The sequence below is a fragment of the Pelophylax lessonae genome (genome assembly GCF_965119305.1).
Source record: "Pelophylax lessonae genome assembly, chromosome: 10".
NCBI lineage: Eukaryota > Metazoa > Chordata > Amphibia > Anura > Ranidae > Pelophylax > Pelophylax lessonae.
The window spans coordinates 150,533,830-150,552,789 of record NC_138777.1 but is presented as its reverse complement, the minus strand read 5'-3'; the positions used below and the strand labels follow the sequence as shown (position 1 = coordinate 150,552,789).

At 45.9% G+C, this 18,960-nt stretch overlaps 1 protein-coding gene across 1 annotated transcript in view; it reads left to right on the top strand.

Moving 5' to 3' along the window:
• Positions 1 to 1,883: 1,883 nt before the first annotated feature.
• The window catches only part of LOC309565997 (uncharacterized protein), a gene marked incomplete at both ends in the record, with an annotated part of 32,831 nt that continues 15,754 nt past the window's right edge, over positions 1,884 to 18,960 (top strand). The window contains one exon of the mRNA XM_082271017.1: positions 1,884 to 1,908. Coding sequence (XP_082127143.1) covers positions 1,884 to 1,908 — 25 coding nt within the window. The remainder of the gene's footprint in view (positions 1,909 to 18,960) is intronic.

Genomic DNA, 18,960 nt, shown 5'->3' with positions numbered 1-18,960 from the left:
ACCACACCAATGTGAGTTCATTAGCATTTCTAAGGAATAACGACCACAAACAGCATTCTTAACAGATGACAATGGCTCAATCAATCTGAGCCAAGTAACTTGCAGACGGCCGTACTCAAGCTCATGAAAGACAGAGGGTTGAACTGATGACATTAGTATCTGTACACATCTTAGCATGGCTTTAATTATTTAGTAGTTACAGACTTTATGGCAACTGGCCACAGGTCTCACAGAGCAACTTGGAGAGACATTGTTGAAAACTAACCCTCTCCCTTACAGGCAAAACTCAGATTTTGTCACAAGTCTGTTCAATAAAGAAGAAGGAAATTAGTTCTTCACCCTCAATCTAGAGTCTTGTCTCTTATTGGGGGAATCTGCAGTAAGGGATTGCTATGGTCCTCCATACTCCCTTAGAGAATCACTATGTCCTTTTAAGAGCTTGTGTAAGAGCTTGTTCGTGCTGCACTCTCTGGGGAAAGGAGGTTCACCCACAGGAACCTGGAGCCTTGTCGTAGGTCCAGGGTGGGTAGGAGATGGTTACGGTGTCTGGTGGACTGCTTGGAGCTCCTCGGGAAGCACTAGGAGCATCTGTCAACGGAGGTACCCGGTCAGGGGTGCCCTGTTCCGTTACATGTACCATTTGCTGATTTGCTGTATTGTCTGATTCACAAAATGAGAACCATTATCACTGTAAATGATGGAAGGGATCCCAAACATGGGAACTATTTCCTTTATGATTACCTTGGCCACTAACTGCCCATCAGGGTGTGTCAGGGGAAATCTTTCCACCCATTTCGTGTATAAATCAACTATTATTAGGCAAAATTTCTTATTTTCGCATTTGTTCAGTTCAATAAAATCCATACAAATCGTGTGAAAGGGGTAAGGAGGCTTAGGGAACCGACCTCGTAGAGGTCTAAATGCTCCCTGCACATGATACCTATTGCAGGTTGAACATGTCAAACAAAAATGTTTTGAGTAATTAGTGAAACCATACGTTGTGAACACTTTGATAACCATCTGTACCATCCCCCCTTTTGAGACATGGCTTTGCCCATGGCTCAGTAAGGCTGCATATCTAAACAAGGAGGAAGGCAAGATAGGTTTGCCTTCAGTACTTGTGTAGATACCTTTCGCCTGTGTCGCTCCTTTTGATAACCATTTTTGTTTTTCGCTTTCAGGTGCTGTTCTCTGCATTTCTGTCAGCCAGGTCTCATCTATTGTTTTCTGTATTTCTACTGGTTTAGCAAGATAGGAGTGTGTTTCCTGTTTACCTCCAGCTGCCTCTTTCGCTGCCTTGCCTGCTAAGGCATTCCCTTGTGTGATAGGATCTGTCCCTTTCTTATGGGCTGCACACTTACATATAGCTACTTGAGCTGGCTTCTGTACACTGTCTAGTAAGGCTAAGATGAGGTCCCTATGTTGGATAGGTTTGCCTTTTGATGTGACTATGCCCCTATTTTTCCATTGTTGTGCGAATACATGTATAGTGGAGAACGCATACTGACTATCTGTATATATGTTCACCTTTTTCCCTTTACCCAGGTCCCATGCCCTGGTTAACGCTATGATCTCTGCTTGTTGAGCTGAATAGAAACTGGGTAATTTACCTGTTTCAACAATCTGGTTATGTGTTACCACGGCATAGCCCGTTTGGTTTGTTCCTATATCATTCTTTTTGCTGGATCCATCAACAAAATATGTAACATCAGCATTATCAAGTGGTACATCTGTGAAATCTTTTCTTGGAAGTATTCTTTCATCAATTTGAGCTATACAATCGTGTGGCTCTCCTTCAACAGGTGTAGGCATAAGTGTGGAAGGGTTCAGTGTAGTACATCTTTCAATCGTAATATGGGGTTGCCCTAAAAGAGTGGTCATGCATGACAGATGCCTTGCTGGAGACAAGTAGGAAATTTTGTCCTGCAGCAAAACTACTGAAATGGCATGTGGAACCCTCAAGACAAGGGGGTGAAAGAGAACTATCGTGGCTGAAGACTTAATGGCCATCGGGGCTGCTAAAACAGCTTGGAGACAGTGGGGTAAACTATGTGCCACTGGATCCAACCTGGTAGAGTAAAATGCAATTGGTTTGTGCTTGTCACCATATTCCTGAGTGAGGACAGAGGTCATATACCCATCCTTACAATCTACTGTTTGATAGAAAGTCTTTTTGTAGTTGGGAAATCCAAGAACCGCTGACCCCACAATCAATTGTTTAATCTTAGTGAAGGTTCCTCTGCCTTTGAAGTCCATTGTATTTTGTCTCTAGCTGACATTGGAGTGCTATGAATCAGTTCAGCTAAGGGAGCTATTTCTGTTGCATAGTTTGCTATCCAAGACCTGCAAAAATTAGCCATTCCAAGAAAAGACATAATTTCCTTCTTAGTGCGTGGTCTAGGAACCTGAAGTATAGTCGTCTTACGGCCTTCATCCAGATGCCTACCTTCCTGTGATATAGTATATCCTAAGTACTTCCCCTGTGTCTTCCAAAGCTGCAACTTATCTTTACTGACCTTGTGTCCCTGCTCAGCAAGAAAGGACAACAGGGCCAGCGTATCTCTTTGGCAGCTTAATTCTGTAGGAGATGCCACCAATATGTCATCCATGTACAGAAGTATTTGGCTGTCACAGGGAGGTGTAAACCTGGACAAGTTGTTGGACATTTCTTGTGAGAAAATTGTGGGACTTTCACAATACCCTTGCGGTAATCGCGTATGTGTATACTTTTTTTGCTTATAAGTAAATGCAAACCAGAACTATCTTTATGCAAAGATATTGAAAAGAATGCGTTACCTATATCAATAACAGAGAATACTCTGTTCTCAGGCTGAAGATCGTTCAGGAGGACATGGGGGTCAGGCACAACTGGGGCCCGTGGCACCACAGCCTTATTTACTGCCTGTAGGTCCTGAACAAGTGTAACGCTCCTGCGTTTTTATTATAGGCTGGATTTGCAGCTGCAAAATCTCCACTCAATAGTCATGTAGAGATGTGTTGAATACCAGATCCAACTCTCCAGGACTCATCACCGTGGGCCTGTCAGCTTCAACATACAGATATATACACACTCAATGAGATGTTCCTGGAGTGATAGGATGTATATGATAGTATGAAGGTGATGTGCTGAAGGGACAGGTGTGAACAGTGACAAGGATGGTAATCACTTGATAGGTTTTGTATAGGAGAGTTCAAGATGGTATTTAGGAATGCAGATAGGTTAGTATCGAGTATGCTAACAGATGGTGAGGACAGCAGATGACAAATACAGGATAGACTAACCCAGTGAGAGCTAGCAATCTATGCAGCAGTGCAGATGATAGATGGTAGTAGGCTCAAGAGCTAGCAATCTATGTAACAGTGCAGATGATAGGATAGTATGGATAGGTGGTAACAGTCCTTAATGTGCATAGGTAGATAGTGCAATAAGGTTATGGAGGGTTCCCCTGCGGGGTACTTATCACTTGTAATGTTAGTAGTTTAGAGAGGTCCAGTAGATAAGGAATGATCCGGTAGCGAGATACAGGGATCAGTAGCGAGGTTCCGGTCTGCTCCAGGTAAAGGGAATAGCTGGAGGTTCCGATCGAGAGACAGGCTTGAAAGCATGTGGATATCAAGGCAGGAAAGCAGGGTGAGATAGTGTAACGCTCCTGCGTTTCTTATATGGTGTGGATTTTCAGCTGCAGAAATAGTTCCACGTCAGTTGTCATGTAAGAGATATGCTGAGATACCATTCCCAACCTCAATGACTCATCATGTGTGGAAGGTCTTATTTCAGCCAGTAAATACACACAATTAGCAAGCTGGTTCCTAGAGTGACTTTATATATGTGGTAACACAATGATGAAGGTTTGAGGGATAGGTTGAGTGGAGGTGGTAGGTGATAGACACTTGAAGGTGAGACAGTAGCAGATGGATGCAGGAAGGTTTAACAATGTTGTATGATAGCAGATGATAGAATAGCAGGTGGACATACAAAAGAGATCAACCCAGTGCAGAAAAGTAGCAGTAGTCTCAAGAGCTAGCAATCTAGTTTATGCAGATGTGATAAACAGTCTCTACTATGCAGAGCTAGATAGTGTAAGCTTAGTATAAGTTTATAGAGAATTCCCCTGCGGGGTACTTAGCACTATTAGCGATACAGCCGAAGGGTGGTTCAGGAGAGGCGGATGATCCAGTAGCGGGATACAGGGATCAGCGCAGCGAGGTTCCGTCAGCGAAGTAAGCTTGCAAGCATGGAAGCTTCAAGCAAGGTTAGCATCCAGATAAGGGTGTTTGAACGAACACATGTGAGTGAGAGCCGACGCCTTAAATAGCCATCTAATCCGGCGCTGAGTGATGACAGCTCCAGTCTTAAAGGTGTATGCGCACCTTTCCAAAAGTAAATGGTAGGGCGCATACACTTGTGGAAAGTGTAATTTAGGGTACCAAAGGTACCGGAACATTACAGATAGCCATAAATAGAAGCAGTATTCCAAGAGTGATCGGGTAGCGAGATACAAGATCAGTGAGTGAAACAAGTCCAGGTAGCGAGATACATGAGCGAGTAACATCAGGTATGGCTGCTTCAGGCATGGCTTGATCGAACCAACCATGCGGTTGAACGAACAATGTGAGTGAGACCGCCGGCGGTTGAAATAGCCGCTCTGCGGCGCTCAGCAGTGACATCATCGTTCTTAAAGTTATATGCGTACCACCTGAAGAGAAAGGTGGGACGCATTACAGAGAAAAGTGGTGATTAAGGGTACCGGAGGTACCGGAATCTTACAGTACCCCCCCCTTAAGGCCGGCTCCGGAAGGCCTATAGGACAGGTTTCTCTGGGTGTTTCGAGTGAAAGTTCCGTATAAGTCTAGGCGCATGAATATCAGAGGTATCTAGCCAGGTGTCATCTTGGGGTCCATAGTTCTTCCATCTTATGAGATACTGGAGTCTTCCTCTATGGATGCGAGAATCCAAAATTTCCTTGATCTCATACTCTTCTCCGCCTTCAACTTGTATTGGAGGTGGAGGCAAGATGGTAGGCCTTATTCCTTGATTAGGAACATGGGGCTTCAGTAGCGACACATGGAAGATGGGATGGATCTTGAGATCTGCTGGTAGGGTGAGCTATACTGCAGCTTTCCCGATAAGTTTTTTAATTGGGAAGGGTCCCAAAAATAAAGGTCCAAGCTTCTTGCTAGGGATTTTTAATCTTAAGTTCTTTGTCGATAGCCAAACAAGGTCCCCAATAGCATACTGAGGAGAAGGTCTTCTACGAAGGTCGTAGTACTTTTTTTGTTGACTGTGAGCGTGTGATATAGTGGTATTGAGTAAACCCAAAGAGTCTTTTATTTGGGTAAGGTAATCTGAGGCTACTGGGTTACTCGATGGCAGGATGCGTGGTGGAAGAAGAGTGGGATGAAACCCATAGTTCAAGTAGAACGGACTTTGCTTCGTAGTACTGTGGGTTGCGTTGTTGTAAGCAAATTCTGCTAGAGGAAGGAGATCCACCCAATCATCCTGCAAGTACGATGTGTAGCAACGTTGATATTGCAAAATGCACTGGTTGACTCTTTCAGTCTGTCCGTTGGTCTGAGGATGGTAGGGAGAAGTGAGCTTTCGCTCAATGCGTAAAATTTGACAAAGTGCTTGCCAAAATTTAGAGATGAATTGTGAACCACGGTCGGACAAAAGAGTTTTTGGAATTCCATGCAACTTAAACACATGTTTCATCAGTAGTTCCGCTGTTTGTTTAGATGAAGGTAGTCTACGGATAGCAATGAAATGTGCCATCTTTGTCAAGTGGTCCACTGACACTAGGATGGTATTAAATCCTTTAGAGGGTGGTAGTTCTACTATGAAATCTAAGGACACAACTTCCCATGGAACCTGGGGTATTGGTAGACTACAAAGTAGTCCAGATGGTTTTGTAGTGTCAATTTTGGACCTTGCACAGATGTCACATGAAGAAACAAATTTTTGTACAGACGTCTTCATATCAGGCCACCAAAACTGCCTGGTGAGCAAATTAAAGGTTTTCGTCATACCCATATGTCCTGCCATGGGGACATCATGCGATAACTCCAAGATCTTGGTGCGCATAGTAGGGGGTATGTAGAGTTTTTCATTGTAATAGAGGAAGCCTTCTGCATCAGTACTTAGTTGTGGTGGAGGTGAATCCATTCTTATACTGTGCAAAATCTCTTCCTTCAAGGAACGGACAACACCAATAATGCGTTCATAGGGTATTATGGGAATGGAAGGGATTTCGGCGCAGTTATCTTCGGTTAATCGTGATAGCGCATCCGCTTTTTTATTTTTGTCTGCAGGCGTGTAGGTCACTAGGAAATTAAATCTTAAAAAGAATAATGACCATCGTACCTGCCGGTGAGAGAGAGTCTTGTTAGTCTGGAGGTATTGAAGGTTTTTATGATCTGTATATATGAGTATTGGTAACTGGGTACCTTCGAGCAGATGTCGCCAATTCTCCAGTGCCAGTTTTATGGCAAGCAACTCCTTTTCACCCACTGGGTAATTCACCTCTGGGCTGCTTAGTGATTTTATAAAGAAAGCAACTGGGTGGAGTGATGAAGTGTTTGTTGGTCATTGGGAGAGAACTGCTCCTACTGCCATATTTGACGCATCTACCTCTAGAATATATTGGAGGGATGGGTCTGGATGGCGTAGTATGGGAGCAGAAGTAAAGCTTGATTTTAACAAGCAGAAAGCTTGATTTGCTTCTTCTGACCATTTGAATGTTTTTTTTATACTTGTCAGTTGTGTGAGAGGTCTCACAATAGCGGAAAAGTTCTTGATGAACTTCCTATAGAAGTTCGAGAATCCAAGGAATCGCTGTAGGGCCTTACGAGTTGTTGGTATAGGCCAGTCTAGAATACAGGATATCTTACTCATATCCATCTTAATTCCAGTTTTGGATATGAAGTATCCTAGAAATAATATTTCTTCTTTATGAAATAGACTTTTTTTTTAATTTCACATATAGTCTGTGTGAGAGCAGTCTGGACAACACAAGTCTTACATGTTTTATGTGTTCAGGCATAGATCGAGAGTAAATAAGTATATCGTCTAGGTATACTACAACACAGACATCAAGTAAGTCTCTAAAGATGTCGTTTATGAATCTTTGGAAAGCTGCGGGAGCATTACATAGCCCGAATGGCATCACAAGGTATTCGAATAGTCCGTATCTGGTTCTGAATGCTGTTTTCCACTCATCCCCGTCACGGATTCGGATTAGGTTGTATGCCCCTTTCAGGTCTAATTTGGTGAAATAAGTAGCCCCACGCACCTGTTCAATAAGTTCAGGGATGAGCGGCAAAGGATAGCGATCCTTTATCGTAATCGTGTTTAATTGCCTATAATCGATAATAGGCCTGAGACTGGAATCCTTATTGCGGACAAAAAAAAGTCCTGCAGCAGTGGAAGAAGTAGAGGGTCTAATGAACCCCTTTGTCAAATTCTCATCCAAGTATTCCTTGAGGTGAGAAAGTTCATCCTGTGAAAGGGGATAAACATGACCGAAAGGCAATTTGCTGTTAGGGAGTAGATCGATAGTGCAATCGTAATCCCTATGGGGAGGCAACACTTGAGCATTTTTCTCAAGGAACACTTCGGACAGATCCTGATAGCATAGTGGTGCAATTTCATCTGACACCACAGACAGAATCTTCCCATAAGATGGGAGGTTACACGTATTCTCACAATAGTCAGAAGGGAAAACCAAAGTCCATTTTTTCCAATCTATGATTGGTTGGTGTGTGTGTAACCAGGGAAGTCCCGAAATAATAGGAAAATGGGGTGAGGATAGTATGTCAAAGGTGATGGTCTCCACATGTGATTCGTTGGTAGTGGCAAGGAGTGCCTGTGTCTGGTTGGTGATTGGACCAGAAGACAGTGGAATACCATTAATGAAACTAACAGAAACAGGCTTAGATTTTGAAATAATAGGTATTTTATTTAAGGTAACAAAGCGTGTATCAATATAGTTTCCACAAGATCCAGTGTCGACCATAGTCTTGGTGGTGATCCTAGTTTGGTCCCACTGTAATATTAAATGAACAAAAAGATAGGGTTTAGAAAAGGAAGTCGTTAATCCTCCCAGCAAGACATGTGAACACTCACCCTCTTTTTTGCGGACAAGGGGACAGGTGCTTATCAAATGATCCGAGGATGCGCAGTACATGCAGAGATTTCTGGATGTTCTTCTAGCTCGTTCAGTAGTCGTTAAAGGTGGGCGTATGGTTCCTACATCCATGAGAGTAGGATCAACGGCCGAAATCTGAGAAGGACTAGACAATGGCATTCCCATCTTTTCAGCCCTTCTTTCTCGCAGTCGTCTGTCGATGTTGATACTAAGTTGTATCAAGGCCTCCAAGGTGCCAGGTAAATCCGCTCGGGCGAGCTCGTCTTTAACAGCTTCCGATAACCCGAGTCTGAATTGAGTTCGCAAAGATGTGTCATTCCACCCTGAATCAAGGGTCCATCTTTTGAACTCAGATACAAAGTCTTCTACAGGTCTCCTTCCTTGTTTTAAGGCCCTCAACTGAATATCAGCAGTACTCTGCCTATTGGGGTCATCGTATAAACTAGCGAGTTCCGCTAGGAATAAGGAATAGGTGTTGAGAATCTGATCATTATTCTCAAAGAGAGAGTCTGCCCAGGCCCGTGGATCACCCGTCAAGTATGGAATAACGGTACAGACTTTTATTTGATCAGTGGGGTATGTACGAGGTTTTAACAAAAAAAGCAATTGACATTGAAATTTTTTCCGATCACCTGTAAACACTAGAGGAGAGTTTATTTTAGGTTCAAGAGGCTGAACAGCAGTAAGCCGTGAGAGCTGGGTTACCTGCTGTGTCAGAGTCTGATTCTTTTCTTGTACGTCAGTCAGAGCAAGTATTAATGCTTTTACTTGTTGTGTTAATTGTGTCACTTGAGTGGGTAATTCTGCTGAATCCATTTTTATGGTTCGTTCAATCTGTAACGCTCCTGCGTTTTTATTATAGGCTGGATTTGCAGCTGCAAAATCTCCACTCAGTAGTCATGTAGAGATGTGTTGAATACCAGATCCAACTCTCCAGGACTCATCACCGTGGGCCTGTCAGCTTCAACATACAGATATATACACACTCAATGAGATGTTCCTGGAGTGATAGGATGTATATGATAGTATGAAGGTGATGTGCTGAAGGGACAGGTGTGAACAGTGACAAGGATGGTAATCACTTGATAGGTTTTGTATAGGAGAGTTCAAGATGGTATTTAGGAATGCAGATAGGTTAGTATCGAGTATGCTAACAGATGGTGAGGACAGCAGATGAAAAATACAGGATAGACTAACCCAGTGCAAGGATAGATAGTAGTAGACAGGAGAGCTAGCAATCTATGCAGCAGTGCAGATGATAGATGGTAGTAGGCTCAAGAGCTAGCAATCTATGTAACAGTGCAGATGATAGGATAGTATGGATAGGTGGTAACAGTCCTTGATGTGCATAGGTAGATAGTGCAATAAGGTTATGGAGGGTTCCCCTGCGGGGTACTTATCACTTGTAATGTTAGTAGTTTAGAGAGGTCCAGTAGATAAGGAATGATCCGGTAGCGAGATACAGGGATCAGTAGCGAGGTTCCGGTCTGCTCCAGGTAAAGGGAATAGCTGGAGGTTCCGATCGAGAGACAGGCTTGAAAGCATGTGGATATCAAGGCAGGAAAGCAGGGTGAGATAGCCATAAATAGAAGCAGTATTCCAAGAGTGATCGGGTAGCGAGATACAAGATCAGTGAGTGAAACAAGTCCAGGTAGCGAGATACATAGTTACATAGTTACATAGTTACATAGTAGGTGAGGTTGAATAAAGACAATAGTCCATCCAGTTCAACCTGTGTAGGTGTGTGTGACTGTAATCATCTAACATAGCCCTCAATCTCCTGATCCTTGAGATGTAAGTCTAAGAGTCTTTTGAAAGTCACCATACTACCCGCAGAAACCACCTCTTGTGGTAGACAATTCCACAATCTTGTAGCCCTAACAGTAAAGAACCCCCCACGTTGCCTGAGGTTAAAACGCTTCTCCTCTAATCGCATTGTATGTCCTCGAGTCCTCATGCAATTCCTTCGAATGAACAGCTTTTCTTTTAAGCTGAGATCCCCATTAAGATATTTATAAATTGCTATCATGTCCCCTCTCAGACGTCTTTTCTCCAGGGAAAATAAATCGAGCGATTGCAGCCGCTCTTCATAGGTAAGGTCCTCCAACCCCCTAATCAGTTTAGTTGCCCTTCTCTGGACTTTCTCCAGCTCCAACACATCCCTCCTGAGGACTGGCGACCAGAACTGGACAGAATACTCCAGATGCGGTCGGACCAGAGTTTTATAAAGTGGAAGGATTATAGTCTTATCTCTGGAATACATCCCTTTCTTTATGCATGCTAATATTCTGTTGGCTTTGGAAGCTGCCGCTTGGCATTGCATGCTGTTGCCTAATCTATCATCAACTAAGACTCCCAGATCCTTCTCCATTTTTGATTCCCCCAAGGGTTCCCCTCCTAACATGTATTGTGTTTTTATGTTTTTGGTCCCCAAGTGCAAAACCTTACACTTCTCCACATTAAACCTCATTTGCCATGTCGTTGCCCACTCCGTAATTTTGTCCAGGTCATTCTGTAGGATATCTGCTTCATGCTGTGCAGTTATTGCCCTGGCCAATTTTGTGTCATCTGCAAAAACTGATAACGAACTACTGATCCCGTCCTCAATGCTGTTTATGAATAAATTGAACAAGGTTGGTCCCAGGACTGAGCCCTGGGGCACCCCGCTTACTACCTCAGACCAGTCTGAGTATGCGCTGTTTATTACTACCCTTTGGACACGGCCTTTTAGCCAATTCCGTATCCAAGAGCAAACCCTGCTGTCGATACCTGCAGACCTTATTTTATAAATTAAGCGCTTGTGGGGAACTGTATCAAACGCCTTAGCGAAGTCCAAGTACACCACATCCACTGGTCTCCCCCTATCTAGCTCACAGCTCACTTCCTCGTAGAATGCTAAGAGATTGGTTTGACAAGATCGCCCATTTGTAAACCCGTGCTGGTTACTACTGATGATGTTGTTGTCTTTAGCATACTCTACGATATAGTCCCTTATCATCCCCTCCAAAAGTTTACATATTATTGATGTCAGACTGACAGGCCTATAATTTCCCGGGGTATGTCTCTGGCCCTTTTTGAATATCGGAATCACGTTAGCCTTCCTCCAATCCCCTGGTACATCTCCTGTCCTAATACTGTCAGCAAAGATCAGGAACAGTGGTCTAGATATAACCATACTGAGTTCCTTGAGCACTCTCGGATGTACGCCATCCGGGCCTGGTGATTTGTTTGTGTTAAGTTTATCCAGTCTTTCCCTGATTTCCCCCTCTGTTAGCCATAGTGGCAAGTCCTGTGTATTACTACTAACCATACAGTCATGGTCAGTGTACCCTTCCTTTTCCTGCGTAAAGACTGACGAGAAAAAAGAATTCAGCACGGTTGCTTTTTCAGTGTCCTGAATGAGTGTACATGAGTGAGTAACATCAGGTATGGCTGCTTCAGGCATGGCTTGATCGAACCAACCATGCGGTTGAACGAACAATGTGAGTGAGACCTCCGGCGGTTGAAATAGCCGCTCTGCAGCGCTCAGCAGTGACATCATCGTTCTTAAAGGTATATGCGTACCACCTGAAGAGAAAGGTGGGACGCATTACAGAGAAAAGTGGTGATTAAGGGTACCGGAGGTACCGGAATCTTACCACAAGCCTCCACCCTCCCTGCGGTTTTCTAAACAGGGAACAATGGTGTATTACAGGGCGAATCTGGACATTCTATGATTATACCTCTATCCAACAATTCTTTAATTACAGGATCCACCCCAGCTTCTGCATCTTTTCTTAAGGGGTATTGTTTTTGATAGGGTCTCATAGTACTTTTAGGGGTGATTTGTACTTCAGTTGCCGTTTTGATCAGTCCAACATCACTCTTTCCTTTTGACCAAAGATAGTCGGGGATGTCTTTCAATGCATCCTCTTCCTCCTGGGTCAAGAGGAATAGTCATTCCTTGTCGTAGTACCCTCCTGAAAGGTGCACTCCTGGAGTACATTGTGTGACCCAATTAAGGTTGAAAGACTGGATTCCCTTTATTTTCTGTTGTTCAGGTGTCATATGTACCCAGTCGGTCAAAAGTTCCCCTAACTCATACCAATCTAATGAGACATTCCGAGTAATTGATACATGGGGTAAAATTCTTCCCCTATGTAACTTGAATATCTCATCAGCAAGGAGACAGGTGGCCACGCTGTTTCCCTCCTGATCCCAGTATAAAGTTTTCAACGTAATTCTGACCCCTGAAAATTTACCCAATTTTCTTTCATAATCAACATCAGTTCCTATGGAATGTCTAAAATACATAGTGCAGTGTAAATTATGTTGAACCTCATAGCTTTTTCCTTTAACCTTTTCTTCTGCTATTTTAAGAAGGGGTTGCTGCATGCTTCCTGGACCTGTGGAACTTAAGTCCAAGCTGTACCAGTAATAAGGTTCACTGTCAGTCTTCATCACATATGTTCCACAGGCTCGGTGGGCTCTCAAACCCCCCTCTGCTGGTATAACTGAAATGTCTAGTGCATGCAGCAAGTCCCTGCCCAATAGGTTAATCGGACACTTTTCAGATATCACAATTTTACATTCTGTTTTTCTTTTTGTTTGTGGGTCCTCTACAAGAAGTTTTTCAGACACATCTTCTTCACATATTACACCACTCCCTGATTTTACAAAAAATGTTCCTTTTCTTTTGATCCTTTCAGGTAAATACTGAGGGTGAATCAAAGTTTTACATGCCCCCGTATCACACAAAAAGGTAATTTGTTTCCCTTGTACAGTGAGTGTTATTTCTGGTTTTATCTCATTTTGTAAATACATTTCCACATTGCATATGTCCAACATGTCAAGTTCTCCTGAATCTATTACATTCTTGATACATTCTATTTCATTCTTCCTTTTCCACTAGTCATGCTTTCTCCTCTCTCTCTTCATCTCTCCTTGACTTACACTCTCTTGCCATGTGGCCCTTTTTACCACACAAAAAACATTCCCCTATTTCCTTCCTACCCTCGTAATCCTTGATACGAGGTCTCCGTTGGGGCCTTCTTACCTTCCCGGTACCTTTTTAAATGACATATGCATCAGTATCTTCCTCTACAATTAAAACTTTTCCTTTCTTGTTTTATTTTTTAATTGAAAATGATGCTCAGCGTGGCTTGCATATTCAATGAACTCATGGAGCCTGCAAGTTCTGTGGGTTATCATGTGCTTGGTCATGAAACCAGAAACAATTTATTTTTTATAATTGCAGTTTCCTGCCAGTGAGTGTCAGGTCCACAGACTGTACTATGCCCACTGCAGTGCCCACCACTCATATATACGGTGGCACAGCACCTTGCAAATTAAAAAATAATTTATTTTTTATAATTGCAGTTGCCTGCCAGTGAGTGTCAGGTCCACAGACTGTACTGTGCCCACTGCAGTGCCCACCACTCATATACGGTGGCACAGCACCTTGCAAATTAAAAAATAATTTATTTTTTATAATTGCAGTTGCCTGCCAGTGAGTGTCAGGTCCAGACTGTACTGTACCCACTGCCCAACACTCATATAGGGTGGCACAGCACCTTGCATGCATAGTACCACTAATCTAAAAAAAATGACAGGCAGAGGCAGGCCACCCCGCAGGGGCCGTCGTGGTCGTGGTGTTGTGATTTCCTTTGGCCCTAGAATAATGCCCAGTGTTCAGAAGCCACGTACCCTGAACTCAAAAAATTCTGAGGGCATAGTTGACTGGCTTACACAGGACACCCAATCTTCTACAGCTTCCGCTCGGAAACTTGATGCACCATCCTCCTCCAGCTCAGCTTCGGGCACCTCTCAATTTACCACTAGCCCACCCGCCGGCACCACCAACACTAGCACCACAGCCGCTTCACTTGATCTGTCAGAGGAGTTATTTACACATCAGTTGGAAGAAATGAGTGATGCGCAACCATTAGTGCCAGAGGATGTAGATAACGGGGATATGTCTCAGTCAGGCAGCATTATACACATGGACGTACATTGTGATGATGATGATGACGTTGTACCTACTGCTGCTGCCTTTGCTGAGTTGTCAAGTGAAGCGGCTGATGATGACGATGTGTCTGTGGATGTCAACTGGATGCCTGCTTGAAGAGAAGAAGAGGGGGAAAGTTCAGATGGCGAGACAGAGAGGAGGAGGAGACGAGTTGGAAGCAGGGGGAGGTCATCGCAAGGAGCTAGTGGCACAGTCAGACAGCATGTATCGGCACCCGGGGTCAGCCAGACAGCACGCCAATCAATGCAAGCTGTTGCCACCACCAGAATGCCATCATTGCAAAGCTCAGCAGTGTGGCATTTTTTTTGTGTGTCTGCCTCTGATAACAGCGATGCCATTTGCAACCTGTGCCAAAAGAAACTGAGTCGTGGAAAATCCAACACCCACGTAGGTACAACTGCTTTGGGAAGGCACATGATCTCACATCACAAACGCTTATGGGATCAACACATGAGTACAAGCAGCACACAAACTCAAAGCCACCATCCTCCTCCTGGTCCAGCATCTTCAGCCACGTCAACCACTGCTGTCCTCCTTGCCCCCTATAAACAACCCGCCACTCCGCCTCTCACCTTCAGCAGTTCCTGCTCATCTGCCCACAGTCAGGTGTCTGTCAAGGAAATGTTTGAGCTTAAGAAGCCAATGTCACAGAGTCACCCCCTTGCCCTGCGTCTGACAGCTGGCTTGTCGGAACTCTTAGCCCGCCAGCTTTTACCATACAAGCTGGTGGAGTCTGAGGCCTTCAAAAAATTTGTAGCTATTGGGACACCGCAGTGGAAGGTACCCGGCCACAATTTTTTTTCACAAAAGGCAATCCCCGACCTGTACTCTATTGTGGAAAAGGAAGTCATGTCATGTCTGGCACACAGTGTTGGGGCAAGGGTCCATCTGACCACTGATACCTGGTCTGCAAAGCACGGTCAGGGCAGGTATATCACTTACACTGCGCATTGGGTAAACCTGCTGGCGGCTGCCAAGCATGGAATGCGTGGCTCTGCAGAGGAGTTGGTGACACTGCCACGACTTGCAGGCAGGCCTGCTGCCACCTCCTCTACTCCTCCTACTCCATCCTCTTTGCTAACCTCCTCAGCTGAGTCCTCTTCTGCTGTTGCGTCTTGCTCCACACCAACTGCACCCCCCAGCTCCCCAGGGGCTACTCCACATGCCGGATACGACAGTGTCACGCCGTCTTGGGGTTGACTTACCTGAAAGCAGAGAGTCACACCGGACCAGCACTACTGTCCGCCCTGAACGCACAGGTGGATCAGTGGCTGACCCCGCACCGACTGGAGATCGGCAAAGTGGTGTGTGACAACGGAAGCAATTTGTTGGCGGCATTGAATTTGGGCAAGTTGAAACATGTGCCGTGCATGGCACATGTGTTGAATCTGATTGTACAACACTTTGTGCATAAGTACCCAGGCTTACAGGAAGGTGTGTGGCCATTTCAGGCGTTCCTACACGGCCATGGCGCACTTTTCAGATATTCAGCAGCGAAACAACATGCCAGTGAGGCGCTTTATTTGCGACAGCCCGACACGTTGGAATTCAACACTCCTAATGTTCGACCTCCTGCTCCAACAAGAAAAAGCCATCAACGAGTATTTGTATGACTGGTGTGCTAGGACAGCCTCGGCAGAGCTGGGTATTTTTTTGCCACGTTACTGGATGCTCCTGCGCAATGCCTGTAGGCTCATGCGTCCTTTTGAGGAGGTGAAAAACCTAGTCAGTCGCACCAAAGGCACCATCAGCGACATCATCCCATATGTTTTCTACCTGGAGCGTGCCCTACGAAGAGTGCTGGATCAGGCCGTAGATGAGCGTGAAGAGGAAGAGGAAGAGTTGTGGTCACCATTAGAGCTGAGCGGACACCTGGATGTCCGTGTTCGGCGGGTTCGGCCGAACTTGAAAAAAAAAGTCCGGGTCCGTGTCCCGGACTTTTTCCGAACTTTACCCGGACACCGAACCCCATTGAAGTCAATGGGGACCCGAACTTTCAGGCACTAAAATGGCTCTAAAACACCAATGGAAAGGGCTAGAGTGCTGCAAATGGCAGCAAAACGTAGTTAGGAGCATGACAAGTGCTCTGCAAACAAATGTGGATAGGGAAATAACTTAAAACAACAAAAAAAGAACAGAAAAATAAAACAATTTTCTTCATCTGTGAAGGACGAGGCCCGGAGTAGGAGGGAGGTTGAGGTGGCGGTGGATGTGGCGGTGTAGGTGGAAGCGGCGGTGGAGGAGGACGAGGTAGCCAACACTGCTTTTTTCAGTCATTTTAAATGAGGGTACACCCCAAAAGAGTGAGAAAGATCAAAAACATAACAATGGCTGGGTAAGGTTGGTATCCATCTCTATTCTGCACAAGGTACGGAAAAGTCCTGTGGGATCCATGCCTGGTTCATTTTAATGAACGTGAGCTTGTCCACATTGTCTCTGGACAGGCGGCTGCGCTTGTCTGTGGTAACGCCCCCAGCCGTGCTAAATACACGTTCAGATATTACACTGGCTGTAGGGCACGCCAGCACCTCCAAGGCGTAAAGGGCAAGCTCAGGCCATGTGCCCAATTTGGAGACTCAGAAGTTGAAGGGGGCAGACCCGTCATTCATTACATGTAGGCGTGTGCACACATACTGCTCCACCATGTTGGTGAAATGCTGCCTCCTGCTAAGACGTTCCATATGAGCTGCTGGCGCTGCTGTTTGTTGTGGCGTGCTGACAAAGCTTTTCCACATTTCGGCCATGCTAACCCTGCCTTCTGAGGTGCTGGCGGTGCTCTGGTTGCGTTGGCGACCTCTTCCTCCTCCTCCTCTGCCTTGGCCTTGTGCTTCCACTGTGGCCCCGCTGTCAGGTGGGAATGCCAGCAGCATCCCATCTACCAGCGTGCGCTTGTACTCGCGCATCTTGCGATCGCGCTCCAGTGAGTGAATTAAGGATGGTACGTTGTCCTTGTAACGGGGATCCAGCAGCGTGGCCACCCAGTAATCAGCACAAGTTAGAATGTGGGAAACTCGTCGTTGTGGAGACACTGCAGCATGTAATCGCTCATGTGTGCCAGGCTGCCCAGAGACAACGAAAGGCTGTCCTCTGTGGGACGTGTATCGTCTGTGTCCTCTGTATCCCCCCAGCCACGCACCAGTGATGGCCATGAGCTGGCCTGGGTGCCACCCTGCTGTGAACATGGTTCCATCTCCCCCTCCATCTCCTCCTCCTCATCCTCCTCATCCTCCAGAACTGTGCCCCTGCTGGACAATTGTGTCCCTGGCGTTTGTGGGTGCAGGAACCCACCCTCGGAGCCACTTGCGAATGACTGCCCTGAAAGCCTTGGAAATGTTACCTCTTCATCCTCCTCCTCCTCATCCTGTGCCACATCGTCTTCCATCATCGCCCGAATCATTTTTTGAAGGAGGCATAGAAGTGGAATAGTTAAGCTGACAACGGCGTCATCGGCACTGGCCATGTTGGTGGAGTACTCAAAACAGCGCAACAAGGCACACAGGTCTCGCATGGAGGCCCAGTTATTGGTGCTGAAGTGGTGCTGTTCCGCAGAGCGACTCACGCGTGCGTGCTGCAGCTGAAACTCCACTATGGCCTGCTGCTGCTCGCACAGTCTTTCCAGCATGTGCAAGGTGGAGTTCCACCTTGTGGGCACGTCACATATGAGGCGGTGAGCGGGAAGGCCGAAGTTACGCTGCAGCGCTGACAGGCGAGCAGCAGCAGGGTGAGAACCCTGAAAGTGCGCACAGACGGCCCGCACTTTCTGCAGTAGCTCTGACACATCGGGGTAATTTTTAAGGAACCTCTGCACCCCCAAATTCAGCACATGTGCCAGGCAAGGGATGTGTGTCAAACCGGCTAGGCCCAGAGCTGCTATGAGATTTCGCCTGTTATCGCACACCACCAGGCCGGGCTTGAGGCTCGCTGGCAGCAACCACTCATTTGTCTGCTGTTCCATACTCCTCCACAACTCCTGCGCGGTGTGTGGTTTTTCCCCCAAACAGGCAAGTTTTAAAACTGCCTGCTGTCGTTTACCCCTGGCTGTGCTGAAGTTGGTGGTGAAGGTGTTACGCTGACCGGATGAGGAGGCGGTAGAGGATGAGGAAGCGGAGTATCCGCCTCAGGCCCATCCGCCACTGCATTTACCCAGTGTGCCGTTAGGGAGATATAACGCCCCTGACCGTGCTTACTGGTCCACGTATTGGTAGTTAGGTGGACCTTGGCACAGATGGCGTTGCGCAGTGCACACCTGATTTTTTCCCCCACTTGGTTGTGCAGGGAAGGGATGGCTTGCCTGGAAAAGTAGTGGCGGCTTGGCACGACGTACTGTGGGACAGCCACCGACATAAGGCTTTTAAAACTGTGCGTCTCCACCAGACGGAATGACAGCATTTCAAAGGCCAATAATTTTGAAATGCTGGCATTCAGGGCCAGGGATCGCGGGTGGGTAGGGGGGTACTTCCTCTTCCTCTGAAGTGTTTGGGAGATGGAAAGCTGAACGCTTCCACGGGACATTGTGGAAATGGTTGGTGACCCAGGTGGTGGTGTTGCTGATAGATCATCTGTTTGCGGGGTGGCAGGTGCCGGTATCACTACAGAGGTGGATGAAGAGGCTGAGACTGCAGCAGAAGAGGAAGCAGGAGGAGCCAGAGACCTTTCTTGGTTTTGAAGGTGTCTACTCCACTGCAGCTCGTGCTTTGCACTTAGATGCCTGATCATGCAGGTTGTGCTCAGGTTGAGAAGGTTTATGCCTCGCTTCAGGCTCTGATTGCACAGGGTGCAAACCACTCGTGTCCTGTCATCAGCACATTT